General features: G+C 41.2%; 1 protein-coding gene across 1 annotated transcript; it reads right to left on the bottom strand.

The window, feature by feature from the left end:
- Positions 1-18,797: 18,797 nt before the first annotated feature.
- LOC124281355 (pollen-specific leucine-rich repeat extensin-like protein 3) lies at positions 18,798-24,366 on the bottom strand. Its single transcript, XM_046717390.1, has 7 exons — positions 24,030-24,366; positions 23,284-23,333; positions 22,670-22,733; positions 21,919-22,035; positions 21,564-21,666; positions 20,654-20,714; positions 18,798-19,616 (listed from the first exon to the last, which is right to left on the bottom strand). The coding sequence occupies exons 1-7, from the start codon at positions 24,058-24,060 to the stop codon at positions 18,798-18,800; spliced, it is 1,245 nt and encodes a 414-aa protein (XP_046573346.1). The 5' UTR covers positions 24,061-24,366.
- Positions 24,367-25,810: the final 1,444 nt, after the last annotated feature.

The following is a 25,810-nucleotide window of genomic DNA, read 5'->3' as shown; positions in this document are numbered from 1 at the left end:
CCATCAATGCTGATAAATCTCCCTGCTGCATGATTTGGTTAGACGATTAGTCGTGTTTTCAGTCGCAGAGTTTCTGTTGAGGACACTGCGTGTACCTAATTCTGTTCTATACTGAAATATCCCTCGACCTGTAGAATAGCTATGACCCAGTGACCTCACTGCTCTCTTGTGTAAACTGCACCTCGTTCATGACAACCATATACCCGTCGCGTGACCTTCAGTGGGATTTATGTTACGGGAGTTATGGTTTCTGATTTGTTAGATAGCTCTGTGTGTGAGTGTGTTATATAGGGGAGAATTTGGCTGCCACATTTCAAGATGGCTGATTAGTGTTGAACAAAGGTCTGACAAAAAAACTTCCGAACTATCTGATTTTGGAGATGGGCAAATATATTCATGTACGATGCCTGTTTCTGAAACATTTGTTCTGATGCTCCTGTTACCGGAGGACCTGGGTTGAGGGAAGCATACGTTTGTTTCCCCACATGGGTGCAATCTGCAGTGAAGTCTGTATCCCCCGTCATGCCATTGTACTATACACTGCTTCAAACTGTAGGGTCACATTCAGAGTGGCGCCCTGGGTCTGTGACGACCCAGCTGACACGCCCACCAGTCCATGGTTACTCCGCTAGATGGCCAGTCACGGCAACAACAAGTGCCATGTTTCAACGCCCTTGGTATGACGTTTCGAAGGCCATGAACCGATCAGATGACCTTGGGATGTGTTGGATCGTACGCACCAAGGCTTGTCGTAATCATGTTTTCTCTTGCCATAAACATAAAATTTCTTGATTAAACGTTTCACTTTCTTCCAGACATAATTCATGTGTCGTTCTTGCTTCTTGTACCCAATCCCCTCCTGCAGAAATGTATGCGTCTCGTTCTTTAAGTCAGCACCACCAACTTTGTGAATAAAGAGAATACAAGAGAGAATCAGTGGATATGAAACTGTGGCGTAAGCTTGTTATTTTCATGTGGAATCATATAACTGGATACATATTCATTCGCCAAAGGCTCGCATAATACAATTTTTATTCCTAATATATGATATTAATGACACGGAAACACTCTCGGTTAATAATCGCTACATCTGTTCAGTCAAATGTACAAGCATGGATCAGAACAAGGAGGGAGAATGTCACATACCGACTTTATGCAAGAACACATGATCCAAATTAACGGGTTTGTTTTATGTACATCACACTTTTAGGACAGTGTGTAGCTTCATGAACTGTCCCCGAGTAACATATCTGGTGGCTGCGTCTTCCATACAGGACTCATTCTTATTGTACAAGCCGTTTTCATGATGTTTGGAATAGTGTTGGTAAATGCACTCATGTCACGGTATTACAAGTTGTTAGGTTGTATTCTAACTTGTATGCTTAGTATCGAAAGTTTGGCAATGTTGCGTAAATACACACCTTTACGTCAGTGCCCATACCCGTCCAGTATCGCGTCAGGTGTGATATGCCATACATTCCAGGGGGTATCCACACTAACCCAAATTAATTACATTTCCATGTGTACACATTTGGAATAGCGTGGATGTAGGCGAAAATTGGGCAACGCGTGTTACAATTAGATTCCTTCAAACTGGATTTTCACATGCATGGATATCCTAAGAATCTGGGAATGATACCCAAATCCAAACTTAGTATGAAAAAATATATACTTATGTATTATGGATCACATAAGTCATTACTAAAACCCGAATTATACATTGTGTCAATTTTTTAGAAAATGAGAATTCTGGACAAATTCCTTTGTTTATCACATGGTATAAAACTACAGGTGAAACACCTCAGAAACACTTATGAACCAAAATGCCTAATCTGCGATAAATGTAATTTGATGGAGATCATTTTGCATTAGTGTGTCCTCACTATCTTTAAGTCAAGCAGAGAGATGTTGTGACTCATATAATATAACCGATATCCACAAACACAGAAACTTGTAGATCTTATTCAACAAAAATATAAAGAATCCTTAAAGAATTAGCTATCTTCTGAAAAGCATGGACATATTTCACGATAGTCTCACGTGCTGTATTCATCTGCTGTAAATCACACATCACCACGCATGTGTCTAATTGTTCCATGGGCCAGGGGGCTTCTAACACTGAATAACATGTCGGTCTGTCCACAAACTGTAGAGCAAATAGGGTTGTGCAACAGAGAGAAAAATGAATCTTCGCCCACATATATATAGGAAGACTGGTAATTATTGTCTCTGTTGCGCAACCCTATTTGCTCTACAGTTTGCCTTTGGTCTGTCATAGCATTTGGAATAATTTAGTAATTTAGACAGTTAACAATTTTAAACCTAACTTCAAACGTTAGAAGCAAAACATTTCCATTAAATTTGCAGAGAGAAATATTGATGAAATTGTACAATTTTGAATGTTTTGCGCATGTTTGGTATATAGGATGCAGCTATAGGTATGGAACACTTAGAGGAACACATGCCAAATCAATGAATGGTGTTGCACTGTATTTCCTTCCACGGTCATCAAACTTAAAGATATGAATTGGAAATATAAGGGCAATTAGCTCATTTTGTAAACAAAGTCACAGCTCATTAACTTGGACAAAGGATGCTTATTAGCGAGGGACCAATTGGTTGTGGCCACGGGGATGATTTTGTCTCAGCTTTTTTGCAACTTTATCACAGAGGAACCGTTTCGACAGAAACGTATTGCTTTAAATGGAAACTGCTTTTATGGACAACGCAAAGATGTTCCTAGATAATATAATATGTATATGGACAGTTTGCTAGTACAGTAACCTTTCATGAAAATATGCAGGCCTCCTTCTAGTAATATCTAATGATATACAAGTATAACCTACACAAAGATACTGGTTTTCATACAAAACCATGTCTGTACAAGTGTGACCCTGGAATGTTTAATGTTGAATTTACTGGTGAATGTGAATATTCAAAATGTCATTTTGCGTGTCTTACACGATTCAAGGTCAATACCGAGTGTAACCTCCATGTGACAGCCAACACACTCCTCCTCATACCCCCTGTCACCTCCCCGATCCTCTGAAGGGGCAGTCTACGCCATTCCTCGTGTAAAGCAGCTTCCAACTGGGCCAGGTTCTGTACAGGGGGATCCCTTTGTTGCACAGGACGACCAATCATGTCTCAGATATTCTCCGAAGGGTTAAGATCGGGGCTCATTCAATCGTGAGATATGTCCCGTTCTTTGTGTATATAAATAACTCTTACTCATACCAAGGTACATGGCACCATGAGAATTGATCTCCACAAATAAGATATCAACCAAGTCATTGAGTACCGCCCAATCCCGTGGCAGAATCAACCAAGTCAACCAAGTCATGATTGAGCCTGACCACCCAATCCCGTTAGTTCCCTCCAACGACAAACATGGATTCCGTGAAGATCCGGGTTAGAATTGATCTTCAGTAACCCATGCTTGTCTTGAGAGGCGACTAACGGGATTGGGTGGTCAGGCTCGCTGACTTGGTTGACACATGTCATCGGTTCCCAGTTGCGTAGATTGATGCTCATGCTGTTGATCACTGGATTGTCTGGTCCAGACTCGATTTATTGCAAACACATCCAGTAGCTGGAATATTGCTGAGTGCGGCGTTAAACAACAACCAAACCAAACCCCAAAGCATGGATTGCTCATGGTTTCTGTTCCACATTATTTTACGTGTCCAACATATTTGTGAACTTATGAGAAAGTATATGAATATATGTCATAGTGAATCTCCTGGACTGTAGATAAATGACCAATGCCATGATAGGCATTAGCAGCATAAGCTCAACGTATGTCGCCAATATCAACTGATCTTTGCACAGGTCATGGAGTTTACTAGTAATCACTATCACCTGTTCAATACACGCACGCAAGTTGGTATAGACATTGGCAGACGTGTCGATGCATTAGAAATACGTTTTGCTCGGAAAACCTTGTTTTCACCTACAAATATTGACATTAACGGGTGACCTCGCCCAGATGAACACCACAAGACAAGTGCTGTTCATTGCCCGAGTACACTATGTCGCGTAATTATGTTGTCAGTCGAACGGAGAGTTACAGAACTACCAATATTTCGCGCATCATGGAATTTGCTCCCTGAGGCACTGTCTTCATGAACGGGGCGGTGGGGTAGCCTAGTGGTTAAAGCGTTGGCTCGTCACGCCGAAAACCCGGGATCGATTCCCCACATGGGCACAATGTGTTAAGCCCATTTCTGGTGTCCCCCGCCGTGATATTGCTGGAATATTGCTAAAAGCGGCGTAAAACTCAACTCATTCAGTCAGTCAGTCAGTCTTCATGAACGTCAACAATCCAGCGTTAATTCTTAAATATTGAAAGTATAGGATGACCTCGTGTAGATTAACATTACACACCCAGCTGTCGTTCATTCTCCATGAAGGTCAGTATGCCGAGCGTCGACGTTGTCAACCTGGAACTGTCAATATCTCCCGCATTGTAGAATCATTGGGATGGTGTCATCATAAGGCTCTTGTAGATAGATCATTTTTATATGAAGGACACTCATAGCGAAGTGTATATTTGTAGTTACAGACAGCGTTCTACTTACCATAGGAAATTAGTCCTTTGTGACATCGGGCCGCCCCACAAACCGAAACATGAGTCTCATTAACCTATTCAGACAATGACCTACTTTTCAGCCGATCCGAATTTTATCGTGTGAAAGTGAAAATACACTTCACAAACAACTATGGTTCCACTGAATTCCAATTCATAGTTTCATAAGAAAATGGTATTCATAATGAATTTTAATTTTAAACTTTAATAACATCGTATTTCTATATTTTATGGCGAGGTGTAGGCAGCATGACCTTAACTAAGACGTCACAGACTGCCCCAGTTTGATGAGGTCGTAAAATGATTCACAATGCATCTGGCTCACTGGTTACATCTGTTATGTCTTCTTTGCGCTTATTCCGGGTAGTTCTGTAACGCACAATGTGATTGATATAATATCAAGTCCGTACCAGACCGCCAAACCTTTCTAGCGGCAGAGCCTCGTTTTGAGATTTCCACGATTTCCAGGTTTCTGTTTGTCAGTGCTCGCTGTACGACAGAGCACGCTGCACGACATGTTTGCAAGGATTATAAGGAGCGTAGTGTTGCAATATACAAGTGCTTAGATGTATCAAATAATACTGATTAATATTTATGTATCCAATTAAATGAATTGGTCTCATAATTCTGGACTGGTTATTGTACTAAGTTGCGTAACAGGACGGAACCAAGTCAACAGGAAACGAGACTGTTGTGTAATCAATGTTTTGACTTGACGGAAACCTCCGCCTTTGGCAGCTCCTCTAGCACACGAATGACTCAAACACGCATCAGAAGTTCGCAGAACGTTCATGTTAATACATTTTCAGCATCAATTTCGTTCCAGTTCCAAGTCGGTAGAAGCTTAATAAGGTCATATGATTTGAATGGCTATTGTTGTAGTATTCATGAAAATAAAACATTATGAACCCAATATTTCGCACAGTGGATTAATCATCTTGTTATAGTACTGACATTAATATGAACATATAAAAATTGTTCAAAAACACACCCTTGATATCCGGAATGATACACAAGTTTCTAAGGTATGAAAAAATGTCATAGGTTTTCCCACCGTCCATATTTCCTAAGGGAGTAAACATAGAAAAGTGTTCAGACCTATTACAGGAATGTTTGCACATGCTCTATGATCAAGCATTTACTGAGGTATCAACTACTTAATGCATGCTTGGCCACTTCTTTAAATCCGGTCATAGAATACATGACACAGTTGTATATGTTACAGGGAATGTGTGGAACCAGGGATTTCACGTAATCCCTGAAAGAGTCAGTGATTTCGTGAAATCATTGTGACCCCCAGGGATTTCGTGTATTCCCTAACATTTCAAGGGATTTCATGAAATTACAGAATATTGGCTCAGTGATTTCATGAACCCCCTCACAACTTTTATTGAAATAGAAAACACCAAATATATGATGCGAGTACAGAGTATATGCTGATAAAATCCGGTATCCTCAAATGTTCGTTCACTCTCTACGAATGATGTGACAATGGTCCATAATTGTAACTGTGGTCCTAACCAGTGTGACTCGAGACGTTGTAAATGTTTTAAGATGGGACTGATGTGAAATAGCCGGTGTCATAACAGTCTATCTTGTCCAAATAAATGAAGTTTATCAGCATATACTCTGTACTCGCATCATATATTTGGTGTTTTCTATTTCAATAAAAGCTGTGAGGGGTTCATGAAATCACTGAGTCAATATTCAGTAATTTCATGATATCCCTTGAAAGTTTAGGGAATACATGAAATCCCTGGGGGTCACAGGGATTTCACGAAATCACTGACTCTTTCAGGGATTACGTGAAATCCCTGGTTTCACACATTCCCTGTAATATATATACGATGAGCATATGTTTCGAATGTGTACCTTCATATGATATAAACGCCCAAAGATAGGAAATATACGCATATCTATGCAGTCATAGCATGTATTTCCTCTTGTTTGTCTCAGTGATGTAAAATCCGGCTTTTGGTCCCGTGTAATTTCTTAATATATATTCCGATGACGCTTATATATACCTTATATTATACTATCAAGCACTTTATAAATGTTTTTATATGTGTTTCTCATCGCGTGCATCATGTTCCGGTCGGTTGACAATCATCCATTTCCACGTGTAAAGGAAGAACATTTTACATTGCGTGTGAAAACATGATTCAACGCGAGCTTTTGTTTGCTGTTTCACACTCAGCAATGCTCCAGCTTGATGACAATGGTCTGTAAGTAACAGAGTCTGGACCAGACAATCCAGTGATTGACATTAGGAGCATCGATCTTCGTTAGATACAATGACATGCATCAACCAATCCCGTTAGTCGCCTCTTCCGACAAGCATGAGTTGCTGACCAATTCTAACCCGGGTTAGTTTAACATGTAAATGTGCAGTCAGGCTTACAACACTGGTGTGCACGTACAGTACGGAGTACTATAACGCATTCTATCGATTTTCGGGACGTAGATAGTCTAATTGTTTGAGCTGAACCTGATGAGCCTTCGTCATCCGGACCAAAACCGTCTGATGGCGTTCGTGTATCCAGGTGTGGAACCTACTCCAACATTTCAACGCAAACGCCGGTAATTGTTCACAGGTGTTCCTCCAATCAATGGGATGCTTCAATCCAGTCAATCAGCGTCGCTATTAACTTTGTAAGTGTTCGATATGAAACGATGGCTCGCCTCCTCTGGACTCACATGAAAAGATACTTCACATAATGAGACAACTACTTTCTTCAGAACATACGTTTTCATGTATTCTAGCAGGTGCACATATTTCTCACGAAACCCTTCTCTTAAATAAGAAACATTTGTCGACATGGGCACTGGTCGATAGAAATCACTGAGTCAACAGACATTAGGCGTCTCACGATACACTATAGATAGTTGGTGTCTTACAATGTTCTAGGTAGTAGGTGTCTTACGATACTCAAGGTAGTAGGTGTCTTACACTCTCTAGGTAGTAGGTGTCTTACATACTCTAGGTAGTAGGTGTCTTACTATACTCCTAGATGGTAGTTGTATTAGGATACTTTAGATGGTAGTTGTATTACATACTTTAGGTAGTAGGTGTCTTACGATACTTTAGTAGGTGTTATAGTAGGTGTCTTACATACTCTAGGTGGTAGGTGTCTTACGATACTTTAGATAGTAGATGGTAGGTGTGTTACGATACTTTAAGGTGGTAGGTGTCTTACATGCTCTTTAGATGGTAGGTGTCTTACGATACTTTAGATGGTAGGTGTCTTACGATACTCTAGGTAGTAGGTGTCTTACGATACTCTAGGTGGTAGGTGTCTTACGATACTTTTAGGTGTCTCATGGTAGTAGGTGTCTTACATACTCTTAGGTAGTAGGTGTCTTACGATACTCTAGATGGTAGGTGTGTTACATACTTTAGGTAGTAGGTGTCTTACGATACTTTAGGTGGTAGGTGTCTTACATACTCTAGGTGGTAGGTGTCTTACGATACTTTAGATGGTAGGTGTGTCTTACATACTTTAGAGATAGTAGGTGTCTTACGATACTCTAGGTAGGTAGGTGTCTTACATACTTTAGGTAGTAGGTGTCTTACGATACTCTAGGTAGTAGGTGTCTTACATACTTTAGGTAGTAGGTGTCTTACGATACTCTAGGTAGTAGGTGTCTTACGATACTCTAGGTAGTAGGTGTCTTACACACTCTAGGTAGTAGGTGTCTTACACACTCTAGGTAGTAGGTGTCTCACATACTCTGGGTGGTAGGTGTCTTACATACTCTAGGTAGTAGGTGTCTCACATACTCTAGGTAGTAGGTGTCTCACATACTCTAGGTATGGTAGGGTGTGTTACGATACTCTAGGTAGTAGGTGTCTTACGATACTCTGGATGGTAGGTGTCTCACATACTCTAGGTAGTAGGTGTCTCACATACTCTAGGGTGGTAGGTGTCTCACATACTCTAGGGTAGTGTCTTACGATACTTTAGGTGTCTGTCCATACTTTAGGTAGTAGGTGTGTCTCACATACTCTAGGTAGTAGGTGTCTCACATACTCTTTAGTAGTAGGTGTCTCACATACTCTAGGTAGTAGTAGTCTCACATACTCTAGGTAGTGGTGGTCAGTCCTAGTATTACGACATACTCTAGGTAGTAGGTGTCTCACATACTCTTAGGTAGTAGGTGTGTCTCACATACTCTAGGTAGTAGGTGTCTCACATACTCTAGGTAGTAGGTGTGTTACGATACTTTAGGTAGTAGTAGTGTCACATACTCTTAGGTAGTAGGTGTCTCACATACTCTAGGTAGTAGGTGTCTCACATACTCTTTAGGTAGTAGGTGTCTCACATACTCTAGGTAGTAGGTGTCTCACATACTCTGGGTAGTAGGTGTCTCACATACTCTAGGTAGTAGGTGTCTCACATACTCTGGGTCTAGGTAGTAGGTGTCTCACATACTCTAGGTAGTAGGTGTCACACGATACTTTAGGTAGTAGGTGTGTCACGATACTCTAGGTAGTAGGTGTCTCACGATACTCTAGGTAGTAGGTGTCTCACATACTCTAGGTAGGTAGGTGTGTCTTACATACTCACATACTCTAGGTAATAGGTGTCTTACGATACTCTAGGTAGTAGGTGTCTCACATACTCTAGGTGTAGGTGTCTCACATACTCTAGGTAGTAGGTGTCTCACATACTCTAGGTAGTAGGTGTCTCACATACTTTTAGGTAGTAGGTGTCTCACATACTCTAGGTAGTAGGTGTCTCACATACTCTAGGTAGTAGGTGTCTCACATACTCTAGGTAGTAGGTGTCTCACATACTCCTAGGTAGTAGGTGTCTCACATACTCTAGGTAGTAGGTGTCTCACTCTAGGTAGTAGGTGTCTCACATACTCTAGGTAGTAGGTGTCTCACATACTCTTGGTAGTAGTAGTCTCACATACTCTAGGTAGGTAGTAGGTGTCTCACATACTCTAGGTAGTAGGTGTCTCACATACTCTAGGTAGTAGGTGTCTCACATACTCTAGGTAGTAGGTGTCTCACATACTCTAGGTAGTAGGTGTCTCACATACTCTAGGTGGTAGGTGTCTCACATACTCTAGGTAGTAGGTGTCTCACATACTCTAGGTAGTAGGTGTCTCACATACTCTAGGTAGTAGGTGTCTCACATACTCTAGGTAGTAGGTGTCTCACATACTCTAGGTAGTAGGTGTCTCACATACTCTAGGTAGTAGGTGTCTCACATACTCTAGGTAGTAGGTGTCTCACATACTCTAGGTAGTAGGTGTCTCACATACTCTAGGTACTCTCACATGGTCTAGGTAGTAGTGTCTCACATACTCTAGGTAGTAGGTGTCTCACATACTCTAGGTAGTAGGTGTCTCACATACTCTAGGTAGTAGGTGTCTCACATACTCCAGGTAGTAGGTGTGTCTCACATACTCTAGGTAGTAGGTGTCTCACATACTCTAGGTAGTAGGTGTCTCACATACTCTAGGTAGTAGGTGTCTCACATACTCTAGGTAGTAGGTGTCTCACATACTCTAGGTAGTAGGTGTCTCACATACTCTAGGTAGTAGGTGTCTCACATACTCACATACTCTAGGTAGTAGGTGTCTCACATACTCTAGGTAGTAGGTGTCTCACATACTCTAGGTAGTAGTAGCCTCACATACTCTAGGTAGTAGGTGTCTCACATACTCTAGGTAGTAGTAGTCTCACATACTCTAGGTAGTAGGTGTCTCACATACTCTAGGTAATAGGTGTCTCACATACTCTAGGTAGTAGGTGTCTCACATACTCTAGGTAGTAGGTGTCTCACATACTCTAGGTAGTAGGTGTCTCACATACTCTAGGTAATAGGTGTCTCACATACTCTAGGGAGTTAGTAGGTGTCTCACATACTCTAGGTAGTAGGTGTCTCACATACTCTAGGTAGTAGGTGTCTCACATACTCTAGGTAGTAGGTGTCTCACATACTCTAGGTAGTAGGTGTCTCACATACTCTAGGTAGTAGGTGTCTCACATACTCTAGGTAGTAGGTGTCTCACATACTCTTGGTAGTAGGTGTCTCACATACTCTAGGTAGTAGGTGTCTCACATACTCTAGGTAATAGGTGTCTCACATACTCTAGGTAGTAGGTGTCTCACATACTCTAGGTAGTAGGTGTCTCACATACTCTAGGTAGTAGGTGTCTCACATACTCTAGGTAGTAGGTGTCTCACATACTCTAGGTAGTAGGTGTCTCACATACTCTAGGTAGTAGGTGTCTCACATACTCTAGGTAGTAGTAGTCTCACATACTCTAGGTAGTAGTAGTCTCACATACTCTTGGTAGTAGGTGTCTCACATACTCTAGGTAGTAGGTGTCTCACATACTACTAGGTACGATACTCTAGGTAGTAGGTGTCTCACATACTCTAGGTAGTAGGTGTCTCACATACTCTAGGTAGTAGGTGTCTCACATACTCTAGGTAGTAGGTGTCTCACATACTCTAGTAGTAGTCTCACATACTCTAGGTAGTAGGTGTCTCACATACTCTAGGTAGTAGGTGTCTCACATACTCTAGGTAGTAGGTGTCTCACATACTCTAGGTAGTAGTAGTCTCACATACTCTAGGTAGTAGGTGTCTCACATACTCTAGGTAGTAGGTGTCTCACATACTCTAGGTAGTAGGTGTCTCACATACTCTAGGTAGTAGGTGTCTCACATACTCTAGGTAGTAGGTGTCTCACATACTCTAGGTAGTAGGTGTCTCACATACTCTAGGTAGTAGGTGTCTCACATACTCTAGGTAATAGGTAATAGGTGTCTTACGATACTCTAGGTAGTAGGTGTCTCACATACTCTAGGTAAGTAGGTGTCTCACATACTCTTGGTAGTAGGTGTCTCACATACTCTAGGTAGTAGGTGTCTCACATACTCTAGGTAGTAGGTGTCTCACATACTCTAGGTAGTAGGTGTCTCACATACTCTAGGTAGTAGGTGTCTCACATACTCTAGGTAGTAGGTGTCTCACATACTCTAGGTAATAGGTGTCTTACGATACTCTAGGTAGTAGTAGTCTCACATACTCTAGGTAGTAGGTGTCTCACACACTCTAGGTAGTCGGGTGAAGGCAGCGAAACAAATATATTCAGGATTCTCTCATCCATTGTTCACTACACATTCATCTGTTAAACCAGCAATCTCTAAGAGACACCTGTTGCACACGCTGCAATTGTGAGCTCGTCCATCTAGCATCTGAAGCCCAATCACATACTCAACACATTATAGGCATTAGGATTTATTGAACGTATGTCATCGATAGGCAGGCTTATATTGATGGAGTGAACTGCCACTCATGAACTGAGACTCATAAACAGCTGTTCACAAATGGAACATGTCCGAGAGAGACGGAAACAAACATATACTGGTCTGACAAACATTGATCCAGGAGATAGTCACATTGCTAATGGTTATAATAATATCCAACACGGAATCGTTTTGTTGAAGGTTTGAAACATTATGAATAAATTATAATATTATTGGCACTCTTCAGGGCCTTTGATGTATAAATGGATATTTGTATACGCATGCTCAAAGCGTTATCGCTCTTTTTTTCACCCCAGTCAGAGCATCAGTGGCCACTCGATCTTGTTCTTTTACAACGCCCTTGGGTGTATACATAGCAACCCATTCAACCTCCCTCTGCGAATTTTACCCGTGAAGATCCGGGTTAGGATTGGTCTTCAGCAACCCATGCTTGTCGTAAGAGGCGACTAACGGGATCGTGTGGTTAGGCTCGCTGACTTGATTGACACATGTCATCGTATCCCAACTGCGTAGATAGATGTTCATGCTGTTGATCACTGGATTGTCTGGTCCAGACTCGATTATTTACAGACCGCCGCCATATAACTGGAATATTGCTGAGTGTGGCGTAAAACTAAACTCACTCAATCTGCGATCTTAACAACGCCTGATTTGTGGCCTGTATTCTGTACATGCCACCACAAAATCTGAAGAGAGCGCCCATGCACTGCCGACAGTCGTAAATAAAGAAGGGTAACACCCCACCTGTACTGTAGTCTAATTGAGTGTTCAGCCATAGGAAAGCTTATTTCTATTGCCTATTTTGATCGATCATTGAATAGGCCAGCGAGCTTCAAAAGGCCATGACGTCTTCGCCAAATGAATTCATCACCGTGGGCAATATATGCTCTGTAGAATTGCACTGGGACACGCCACAGGTTCATTACGATCCCTCAAGGAGAGGTTGTATAATACATATTGTTACCTAGACGGTTAGAAACGTCCTGGTCTTATATGTTCCCTACCGTCAACAATGTTGTTTTTAATACACGGCCCTTACCTGTCCCGCGAACAATATCGTCAACAACAAATGCGACGTCAAGATTGTCAACGGGAATATGTTTGGAGGTATAGAAATATTACATTTATATGTACCGGGATCATTGTCTACGCATACATATCGTTCTTTACTTGAGATCTGCAGACGTTTGTCATTGTACTGTCTCTGAACATCAGAGTCATGTTGCCAGTTGGATAGGTGGTCAGGTAACATAGTGGTTAAAGTGTCCACTGAAGGCTCATCTTTGATGTGATGTTACTGGAATACTGCTAGAAGATGTGCAAAACCATGCTCACTCACTCATACATTAACTCTACCCTAATCTGTAGTCCCTATATAGGGCGGCACATCAATCATGGAGTAGGCCCTATATAGGGCAGCACATCAATTACATATTAGGCACCTTTGGGTACAATTTTTCCTATATCTGGGTGGCTATAGCATTATTATTACCCCGATAACAGGCGCTAGTTTATTCACCGGGTACCCATTTTCCTGCTGGGTGGACAGAGACAATGTTGAACAAACTCACTTGCCTAAGGTGAGACCACATGTGTCACTTGTGCTTCGTTGTGGGGCAGGACTGAAGTCCTAGAAACTCTCAGGAGTCAAGCTGCCAAGCACGGTCACCCATCTAAGGACTCTCCGAGCTCGACGGTGCTTAACTTCACCGATTTGTGACCTGAGCTTTGAGCACCGGACTACGCGCCACCACAATTGAGAAAGAGAAGACAACCACATAGACATATGTATATAATTTATTAATATGATATCAACATGTTGTCATGAAAAACATGTAATGAAATGTTCATACATTGTATGTTCATCTAGGAACTCTAGTGGTGTCTTATGGCCCTGTGCAAGCTGATCCTTCAACCTCCAGGTCTCGGTAGACTTTCTTACGCCAAGGGGGTGCAGCTCCGAAGTCTAGTTGTGCAAGTTTAGCCCTGTCTGCCTGCTCGATCATCTTTATGACTTCGATGAAGCGATAGATGTTCGGGTGTCTGTGAGGAAGAGATCTGTTGAGGCGGCTGTGGAATCCCTAAAGACTGTTGTTCGTTCTCTGTCCCTGGGTCTGGTTGTGGTTACAAATTGGCAAGGGAAAGCGTGCATCAAAGTCAACCCTAGTATCAACCATGTAGGTCTTGAATGTCTGGATGCGGTCTGATTCCGGTGACAACTCCATGGCTTCCAACCACGTGTCCTGGACTTGACGTTGAGGCAGCAGCGCAAGACCAGCGGCTCTTCTGGTGAACTGGAATGTGTCTGGGTCTTCCTTGTAAGCAGTGGTAAGTCCAACGTCTTGAGTCTTCCTCCAGATCGCTTGACAGTAATGGAAATACATGTAACATCCTTTTAACTCAGCCTGTGGAAATTCAGCCTACACAGCACGGATAGCAGCCAATTCAAGGTCCGTCTGAAGCCTAAGTGGGTTGAGAGGTCTGTTGAGTCTGCGTAACACTTCTTTCTTCAGGAGACGGAAAAGTCTTATGTAGGTACAGGTCTATATGTTATGCAATGGGTCAAAGACGAGGGGGTAGCTTGAGGAACCAGATCTGGCATGAATAATGTATACTTGATCACAGATATCAGGGCAAGCTGTGAAAGTGCCGTCCATGAAGATGGTGTCAGCAGTTTGCACTGCAGTGAGGTGATCAAGTGTAGAAAAAGCAAGTATCTTGTCATCTTCTCCGTTGTCGATGAGTAGGAAAAGGTCTGACATCTATTGTCTCAGTCCAGCATCCTTCGAGGGCGACATCAGCACGTGTACGAGGCAGAGCAGGTATCACCTTACGGCGATGGCGGTAGAGTACGCTGGACACGGTCGCAAAAGAAGGACGGTAGGGGATAACATCGTTGTCCACCCTGGAAATCTGGTCGTCATAGAGGGCGTGCATTTGGGTCGTTCCTTATCTCGCTCTCTTCCTGAGAGTGCTGAGGAATTTGACTTTATCAGCATCTCCTAATTAAGCTGTTCCATTATTGCTGTAGGATGAGGGTAATTAACCCCTCTACTCAAGTGTCTGAAGAATGACTGTCTGAAGAATGGCTGTCTGAAGAATGGGAGGACACGTGCTTGTGAGGATGTTTTATGGTTTCAGAATTTTACAACCGCCGCCACTTTGAATTCAATCATTGTTTGGACATAACACGGGTATTATCATGTCCTGTGTCATTCGTAACTACTCGCCTCTTTACGTGACCGGCTGCCCGGGATGACACGAGTAGTTACGAATGGTCATGTGTATCACCTTTGTCGCCCACTCAAGTCTGTTTCACACACTGACCAGCAAGGGTTGTAGTCAAAAGGGCCAAAGGACAAAAAGGCCAAAATTTAAAAAGTCAAAAGGGCCATAGACTTAAATCAAAAGGGCCACAGATCAAATCCAAAAATATATGTTTACATGTTTTATTACATTTGTATCAATATGTAGTAACAATATTAATAATATACAGTGTGATCATCATACATTCAGGTGTTGATATGTGATCAAATATTCATAAATAGTTCAAATGTTCATAATTCACACATCTTAAAAGTTCACTATAGACATCACTCCACACATCATGATGCACATCAATCATTCCACTACATACTTAGAACAGGGGTGCAACAGGGCTCATTTCTGCATCCTTGTACATTCCCCATGCTTCAAACAGTTCTTCCTGCTCCTTCTTTGCTGACTGGCAGAGTTTTCCGTCATGCAGCAGCTGTGCTTGTAAGGGTAGGAGGCTGGCTTCCTTTTGGAGAACTGGGATGGTTACCAATTTGACTTGTGGTTGAACTGGTCGTCTTATAAAGCATTCTGAGTCATGAGATCAATCACAACTAATTAAAACGTTAATCTTGTTTAGATGACTGACTAGTGTAATTTTCACCAGTGGCTCTGTTAAAACCTCGTGTAATCATTACATAAACTAGTTGTATGGTTGACTATACGCTAGTACGTTTTGTTGTCATTTTAAGCAACGCTTAATTGTTTGTTTTATTCAAAAATGGCATCATGACATTATTACTTCAAGTAGTAAATTATGGCTATACATTAATATCAAAAGTGTATTTGGATATGAATTATACTTAGATGCTTTACATTCAAACACTGTTAGGTATTTAACTATGTTACGAATTTCGTGTCATAAATTAAAAATTGAAACTGGGCGTTATGAAAATATTGATCGGGAGCAAAGATATTGTATCTACTGTAAAGAAAATAATGTAAATGTAATTGAAGATGAATACCATTTCGTTTTAATTTGCCCAAACATACAGTACATCGAAAACAGCTGATTAAACCTTATTTTATGGAAGAAACCAAGTATGTTGAATTTTTGGAATTATTAAGAAACCCATCTAAAGATAGTATTGCAAAATTATGTAAATACATAAAGTGATGCATGTAAGTACCGAAATGTTTTGTCCAGCCTCCTTTTGTAAACGTAAAAAATTTGCATATTTCAATGGATAACCATATTCTATCATGTATACAGTGTAAAATGATGACGAGGGGCATTGCCCCAAGTCTTTACTGAAAAAACAATCGAACAATCGAACTCATAAAATAAACACTTAATCACCCTGAGATGTTTTAAATAAACAACATTGAGACACTCTGAGTTGTCTAGGATTAGAACTACTTCAACAGCATGTAATAAATTTCTTCTAATCTTACTATTTTCTAAAAGTTTGGCCCTATTGACTTAAGTCTATGGCCCTTTTGACTTTCCCTTGGCCCTTTTGACTTTTTCAATTTTGGCCCTTTTGGCCGTTGGGCCTTTGATCTGTTCCCAACCAGCCATATGAACGGTCAAGGTCACTTCGAACGGTAAAGAACTTCTTGCATGTCAGTAAAACTTGGTACGTGTCATCCTTCAGGAGGGGCGCGTTCTGAAGTGTTTTCATTAACATGTCTTTTTGTGCTGACAGTTCTTTTAAAAGTAGTTATATGTTGCGAAAACTGATGACAAAATATTGTTACAAAGATTTGACCTACTTTCGGTGAATTGAATATGACCTTCCATTTTTAAACCCTGTGATGATCCGATATCTCAAGGATATCATACCATGTGTATCTCCTTCATAACCACCGGAAATGTCGTAGTCATGTCAAAATACTTTGTTTACCGACTCAAGAAGGATATACTGTAGGTGGATGAAACTTGGTACCTGTCAAACTTAGGGCGGGGTCCAGTATAGAAACATTCTTGAGTGACATATAAGTAGTGAGTGTGTTTATTTTTACGCCGCTTTTAGAAATATTACAGCAATATCACGGCTGGGGACACCCGAAATGGGCTTCAAACATTGTACCCATGGACGTACATGTATAAGTAAGGTCGAGGTCACAGTAGACATCAGCCTAAGATCAACGTCTGCCATTTCAGCATAATGCTTTTTTCTTTACTTTTCAAAGACCATTGAGTGAGTGAGTGAGTTTAGTTTTACGCCTCACTCAGCAATATTCCAGCTATATGGCGGCGGTCTGTAAATAATCGAGTCTGGACCAGACAATCCAGTAATCAACAGCATGAGCATCGATCTGCGCAATTGAGAACCGATGATAAGTGTCAACCAAATCAGCGAGCCTGACCACCCATTCCGTTAGTCGCCTCTTACGACAAGCATGAGTTACTGAAGATCAATATTCTAACCCGGATCTTCGCGGGTTCAAAGACTCATGCATGCAGTGATTATATGAATGTGAATACATATAGTTATGACAACCATATGGTTGTCTCAAGCTACTGTGACCTACTTCCAGTGAACAGCCTATGATACTCTTTGCCGCCATTTTGGATCTAGTACCGCAAACTGGAAGCGCTCTTTTCTGTTTCGCTAACGTCAAATTCCCACCAGGTATTGTTTTGTCATAATTTAGTTCGCAATAGGTCGTTCTGATGTAACCATTGGGCAGTCATCAGATTGTTGTGTAGTGTTGGCGAGCACTAAGATCTGATTTTAATTTGATTAGGTTATGAGTGACCCTCATTGAGTGGTCATTTGTAAAGTAGGTACGCTTCTTGGTGTGGGGAACCTACCTTATGTTTGCATAATTCGCTTTCAATTGGATATTAATAATCAGACATTGAGTCTGCTCCTCTCTCCATGTGTTTACTGCATTAAACATGCGTTTTTGCAAGCAGGAAATAGTCTCACTAAACCAGAAGTGCTTACGACTTTGTTATTAATGCAACACAGTTTTTGCTTCAAAGTCATGAACTGAATATGTTTTCCCAAACCGCAAGTGATATGGTTATTAAAGTTGAAGTGCCTTTTTGGCATTAAAGTAGCTTTAGACACAGGCTGTTATGCTTCGAGGTTGTACTTATAGTTGAATGTGTTGTTATTACAAACCTGAAGGGAAGTCATTGAACACATAATTATTATACTTGGTACACTTTGCCTTTCCTTGACTTGTTCTAACAAAACAATAATTTCATCAATGGCTTTATTGCAAATTGAACTCTGACATCTATATTAAATATCCACTATGATTTGATGAACTGTTATTTTTTTATATAAAACTGACATTACGAAAAATTACATATTGCATACAGTGTGCATACAGATGTCATGATTGTATATTTGATCCATTCCATACATCGAATACATCCTAAACTGAACTCATCTTCACTTTTGAGGCGAGAATATACTTGGGAATGCTTGTGTAAGTGCTTCTGCTGAAATAACATTTGATCCTTGAAAGGCAAGAGCGTTATTATTATTCACTGTGGTGGAAGAACTTATCTTCAGCCGTCTTGCATTCAGAGCAGCTGCAAGTGCATCTTCATGTGAAACAGGAGCAGGTTTGCGTGGCCTTGGTGGGGTCGGGGCAGTTAGTCGTGGGCGAGGCGCACTAAAAGACGGTGGAGGTGGAGTCATGGCTGCAGGTGGGGGAGGGGGTGGAACCATGGCTGTAGGTGGTGGTGGGGCCATGGTCGCAGGTGGGGGAGGGTGGAGCCATGGACGCAGTAGGAGGTGGAGGTGGGGCCATGGCTGCAGGTGGGGAGGGGGTGGAGCCATGGACGCAGTTGGGGGTGGAGGTGGGGCGATGGCTGCAGGTGGGGAAGGGATGGAGCCATGGCCGCGGGTGGGGGTGGAGCCATGACTGCAGGTGAGGGTGGGGCAATGGCCGCAGGTTGGGGGAGAGGGTGGAGCCATGGCCGCAGGTGGAGGAGGTGGGGCCATGGCCGCAGGTGGGGAGGGGTTGGGACCATGGATGAAGATGGCGGGGATGGGGGTGGGGCAATTGCTGCAGATGGCGGGGGTGGGGCTGCAACTGCCGGTGGTGTTGGTGCCGATATAGTTGGTGGTGGTCCCAAGGGAGGTTTGTCAGGGGCAGCTCGGTTTACCTGTTCGGAGGCACTGGTACCAGAATGAACTGAAGATGACAAGAGTCGCGTTCTGGATGATGGTACCACCTTTGCAACAGGTTTTGTACGCTTTTTCTTCGGGCTTCTGGATGTTGATATAGAACGACTCCTGAGCTTATCAGATGTTTTTTTCTTCTTTCGTCTTCCCTGATGTTTTTGTGTAGAGTCATCCGAAGATGACTCACTTGTAGTTTCCCTACTTCTTGTATTTTCTCTGTAGTGTTTTCTTCTTTGACTGTCTTGATAGGCGCGACTTGCAGCAGACAGTAGCAGACTGAGGGATGACATCTCCAGGTCGTCATCTTCATCGGAATGTCGACTCTTCTGAAATATCAGTTAGATTTCTGCTATACAAATGGATACAAACATGTTTCGGTTTTAGTTGTCACAGACCTTTCCTTTTTCAACAAATGAACCTGCACAGAAAGAACTATATTCCACAGACATATTTGGGTCACCCTACAAGGGAAACAGTTATAAGTATTCTATCATCAGAAGACGAATCTGTCCATGTAAAATTAGCCCTGTTTTTAACACATTCGAAGTCATTTGAAAGAAGAGTCGTCTGGTGTCTCCTGACTAATTTCACAATGTTATGATGCTTTCCTCTATTTTCATTGTCCATATTTTGCCTGTCATTATAACACTATGCATATGGGCCGGAGGCTTTATGTACAATAAAACATCTTGATCTCGTGTCATTATAAACTTTTAAATATGTCTACGTGGATTTAGAAGTGTCTGACCTTGTAACATGTATATATTAACAGATCTAGCTAGCCACCACATTTTGTCTCCTTACCTTTATAAAGGCCTTCAGTCAAGGACAGTTCAAAAGATTGTCTTTGTTTTTCATTTTAAGGTAACGTTTAATCTTCTTGTAGTGTTTCTTTGTGGTATATACCAGTGGGTGTTTCGGGTTTAGGTTGGTCCCCAACAACTAATAAGGCCCGTAAGTAGGTCACGGCACCTCGCAAGACCTTACCTTGTTTAGTACTTCCGGCGACAAACAAGGTTTCATACCTTTTCGAAAGTGTGCCAGAGAAACTGATTTTTTCCAGGTGTTGTCATTGGTTCACACAAAAAGAGGCCCGTACCAGACATGTCATGTGAACGACATTTCTCTCACAACTGATTATGAAGTGAAGAGGATGTTTGTTGAAAATCTGATGTTAGCTCTGTGAAGTCAAATGCAAAGAATATTCGAAGGTATTCCAAGACATTACAACATTCACTCCAAGCAATCCCCTGTCGTCCAGGAGACCCACAAGAAGTAAGCGGTTAGTATTTCCGCGAGATTTGCAACCCACAGAAGGAAACCTGCAACACCAACAAAGTTACAATTCCATAAAGCTACTCGCCTTCATCCGCTTGGGTTTGGCTGGTTTGCGTCTTGCGTCATTGCCTCTGGATTTGCAATGGCTGAAAGAAAAAAGAGACGCAGATACAACCACAAACTTGCACAAAGTAATTGAGAATAACTATAACACCAAAGAAAACTGTGAAAACATTATGATGGTTCATGGGCAATTTTTATTGTCTAAATAGTATATATCATTTTGGCAAAATTACATCTTATATTATTGTAGTTGTTATTTGACAGACTGAATTATTATGATTTTAGAAGGGTAAAAATATGTTGAAAATAATGTAACCATGTAAAATACATACTTTAATATAAAAGTAACACAACACAGAAAAAATCAGTGTTAATTGTATTTGTAAACGTCTTTATTGCGAGTCAATCTGTCACAGAAAAATGAATCTTACGAATTTGACAGACGTATTGGATAAAATGTCTGCCATTTTACAAACCGAAAGTATCCATCTTCGAGTATCTAAAATATCCAAATGCAGACAAAATGCATTGCCAAATCTTAATTTCGACCACAATACTAAATTCTTAAATGAACATGAACTTGAGCCTTTGCCTGCAGTGCTCAGAACCACGTGCTCAGGTACGTTATCTACTTTACATGCCTTCTGTTTTCACAAATTAGTCAAATCATTTTATTCACCCAAAATGGATGTTTCATATTGTTATGCGTTGTATTCGTGATACATTATGACCATGGTGATGTTGTACAAAGCGATCTCCGCGATAAGCCAAGGTGATCGTAACTCCTCCCCTTCCTCAACATAAACATTCGACAGTAGAGGTGAGCCTGTTTGTGGTACAGCAAACGAAGCCTTCAGAGCCGCATTACATATTTTATGTACGCTTCACCAACGTTTGTCCCCACAGCAACTACATGACATTTTTGTACTTACATATATATTAGGGTGAGATGAAGCATCAGGAAGAGGAAGATCAAAGCAACACCACCACCTATTAAGATCAATGCCACGTGGTTTTTCACATACGTCTCTAGATCTGTAAACAAATGGCAATGATATACAGTACTTACACTTTCAGCATGGTTGACGAAAAATCATTGTGTCAATGTACTTATAATCTTGTATTCATTAGAAATCGAATGTATTGCTATTTGAACATTACTGTTTATCATATGAATGAAAAATATACATTTGATCACTATGACTGTTTTACCAATAATAGCAACTCAACAAGGGACATTACCAAACAGCTATTGTATACTATTTAATGGCATAATACCAGTATTACCAGAAAGAATTCCAGTGTGTTTTTCATCCCCTGGGCTTGTTTGATTTCCATTGTTCTGCTTGTGTTCCTTAGTTTGGGGGGTATTCTTTTGTTGAATAGGTTCCTTTTCTTTTGGCACTACAGAACAATAATAGTGAGTCAGTGATTTTGGGTTCAGACAGCTCTCAGCAAATATTACCGTGATAACACAAGAAACTAGCTTCCCGCACTGTACCCTTGTACCCTATGTGTTCAAGGTGAGGAGGAAAACTTTAAATACTAGGTCACACCCATTTCCGGAATAATTATAAAATAAAGCCATATGCCAATCAATAAGCCTCGATTTGTGGTAATGACAAACATTCTTGGCCTTTCTCAACACACTTATTAAATAAGCCTAATCTTGTTTGAGTCCACCATAAAGCACGGAAAATGCCTAATGGAGGGTGATTTACATTTTTAAAACTATGTTTTTTCAAAAGTTATCAATTACCAACTTGTGTTTTTCTATTCCTTCAAAGATCATCAGATGACAGCAACCTAAGAAAGCTGTGGCTTCCTGTACCTGGCCCAAGTTACCCAGGTAACATATGGTTAGCATTTTTGGTCATTCCACAGCTGACAAGCCATGAACTGTATTGCACTACATTGATTTAAACTAGCCACAAAAAGTATTATGATGATCTGGGACATTATCTACTTTTAGTGTATACCTATACCTCAATGCAAAATCATGCCAAATACACACATTCCACCTCCAAATTCCACTTACTATTTGATCCTGGCACATTCCAAGCATGTAGAAGACTTTCACCATCATCAAGTTTTTCCAAGTCCTAAACAACAAAGCATCAACATATCATGGTTATGTTATTCATATCCCTATCCTCACAATATTAATATATCAATAAATAGCACTGACCTCTAGATAAGAGTAAATGAGATACTTCACACATACTTGGACTGTGTGGAAATTCTTAGGGCAACAACACATATAAGAAGGTACCTTATTCCTACTGTAAATGATTTAATGGCCACATATGAATATAATGTATATGTCTAGAGACCCTCAATTTGCCACAATATTCAGATGTTAATCCAAGATTATACTGCTAATATCCACTGAATATCTGTACATGTCCTGCTTGCTATCCTAAACCAGCTCTGTAGCCATGTCAGTCCTAAGTAATTAATATGTTACTGTTGCTATATTTGTGACTTAGTCTTGTCAGATGATCTTTGCAATGTGGGCTTTGCCACAGCCATCAAGTATGTGAGACTTCCAAGAGTCTTTATAAATGTCCATTGTGTAAATAAGGGGAAAAGAATTTCATTGACGGCTAATCATTTTCAAACTGTTTGGACAATATGTCTAAGATCACCAACCTGACAAAGGCCATATGACAGCAAAACTATTATCCATACGACACCTCCATCTGCAATAATAATACAAAACTCAGTTCGAGCTCACCATGTTCACAAAACAGGCGAACCTTTGGACTTCATTATTAATGTGCAACATCCCCCACGCCCCTTATCCAAAATCCTGAATCCGACCCTGCAAGTACACAAGTATTCACTCCTCGGAACACTTCTGTTGTAGCAATATCACAGGTAAATATCGTCGGACCATAGTGCTTACAAGGGCTATAACGATGGGTGTTGCGTCACATAGACATGGTAAAATCGTGTATGAATATGATGGTTTGTGTTTAGGATAAAGTTTTGTTCAGAAGTTAGTGACATATTTTACGATTGTTCATGCGACAATGTTCTCAAGTGACCGGATAAAAACCCATAAAAAAGGGGATAACTGACACCAGCAGATGACGGCTGCATGCGGGTTGTTTCCGATAGGCTGTACTACTGGACATTCGTGTTCTGAATAGGGTCTTGAGCATAAACAAGAGCATAGATACTAGAATGCCTCATGTAACAATCATACCGCAACATTATACAGTTTGCGAAGACACTTGAAACACAGAAAATACCTAAGTCTACAATTAGCATTCCAGATTCATGTCGGTACCTTCCTCAGAGGAGGACGGATCTACAACATTGAAACAGCAACAAATTCAATAGTCGAAATAATATGATTTCTTGTTTGAATATATGTATCTCTCAGAACTCACAAACACGGCAGGAGAAAGGGCTCAGGGGCATTCCAAAATATTGATTAAAACAAGGAATGTCTCGAAGTTGAAAAACACATTTTGGCAGACATGTTTATGAACGCCATTTGTAGAGAAGGACAAGCTCTATTTCAGTGCGTGACATCTCCTTCACCTCCGGTAACGTAGGCAATTGCTGTAAGGAGTTTGACAGGAAGGACGCCAAGGGAGACAATGCTAATTTCTAACGCTTCATACTTCACATCCTAGAGTGGCTTGTCAAGGCATTTATTTCTAAATTGTTGGTTGGTTATTTGAATTTTGAAATAAGATACAACGAAATATGGGCACTAAAATGAGTGAGTGAGTAATGGCGCTTCACACATTGTACCCATGTGGGGAATCGAACCCGGGTCCTCGGCGTGACGAGCCAATGCCTAACCACTAGACCACCTCACCGCCACCACTAAAATGAAAACGCATAGCCAGATATGTGGCATGGAAACGTTTTGGCAATCTGGAACGCCGCCTTTTACATGCCTCATCATATGATGTTGGCGTGCATCGATCACGTGGTTCTCATGTGTTTGAAATATATTTTTTCAACAAAAAGAAGAGGATACTCAAAGGTAACAGAGTGGGACAAAATACATCGAGGCACCGAGGTATAGATTGGTGATTATGGTTGGATACGAACAAGGAAAGATATGCAACATGAAACTGGCATTGGCATTGGCATTGGCCATCCTGTCAATCGCTGGACAGTATACAGAAGAATGCTTCGGTGCAATATCAGAGTTTACAGACCATAGGTGTAACGCTGGTACTAAAGGCATTGTTGGGCCCGAACACTGCGACACTGATATAGCACAGAAACGGTCAACTGACCGAGTCATGTTTTATAAATGGCCGCAGATTCCAGATGGTCAGAGTAGATGGAAGTGTTCGTATCTACCGATCGAGAACAAACGTCAGCTTGTTGCAGTCAATGAGTCCACGTCTGGAAATGGCGGCAACTGTGAATCTCTGTCAAAAAAGATCTGGTGATTTTTGGAAGGAACAACCCGTAACATCGACCACGTTCTCCGCCAAGTCACACTATTCTTGGAAAAGATCCTGTCTCACCAAGATAACGCGAGGCCTTATACCGTCTTGTAAGAGATTTCATGTGAAAGCAAACGTGAACGTCCGATCACCAGAGTTATCACAAAAAGAACACATGTAAGTTCCCTTTGACTGTCAAACAAGAGCTTGGCCAGTTCGGAATTAAGGAAACACATGTCGTATTATGGGGAATCACATTTCATGTGACCTGATGTGCTGAACCTTCTGCCTCTGTCGAGTTTAGACGTATATTGCTGCCCGTGATAGACCAACACGATACTGACTGACTCTTTAAATTCTGCAGATTTAATGTTTTGACTTTACCACTGATGGTTCATTCAATACCACATCACCCGTGAAGATCCGGGTTAGGATTAGTCTTCAGCAACAGAACTTGTGTAAGATGCGACTAACGGGAGGGATCGGGTGGTCAGGCTCGCTGACTTACTTGACACATGTTACGGTATCTCATTTACGTAGATCGATGTTCATGCAGTTGATCACTGGATTGTCTGGTCCAGACTCGGTTATTTACAGACCGCCGCCATATAGCTGGACAATTGCTGAGTGCGGCGTTAAACAACAACCAAACCAAATCATTACCACATCCTTGAAATTATAAACACAACTTTGTCATTCTTGTCACACCTTGTAATGATGGTGTTACTTTATGGCTTTTGAAAACACACCTATCTTCC

The sequence above is a fragment of the Haliotis rubra genome, unplaced genomic scaffold, assembly GCF_003918875.1.
Source record: "Haliotis rubra isolate DU_JTF1 unplaced genomic scaffold, ASM391887v1 Scf283, whole genome shotgun sequence".
Taxonomy (NCBI): domain Eukaryota; kingdom Metazoa; phylum Mollusca; class Gastropoda; order Lepetellida; family Haliotidae; genus Haliotis; species Haliotis rubra.
The sequence above is the reverse complement of the archived record's forward strand: the minus strand, read 5'-3'. Positions and strand labels throughout refer to the sequence as shown.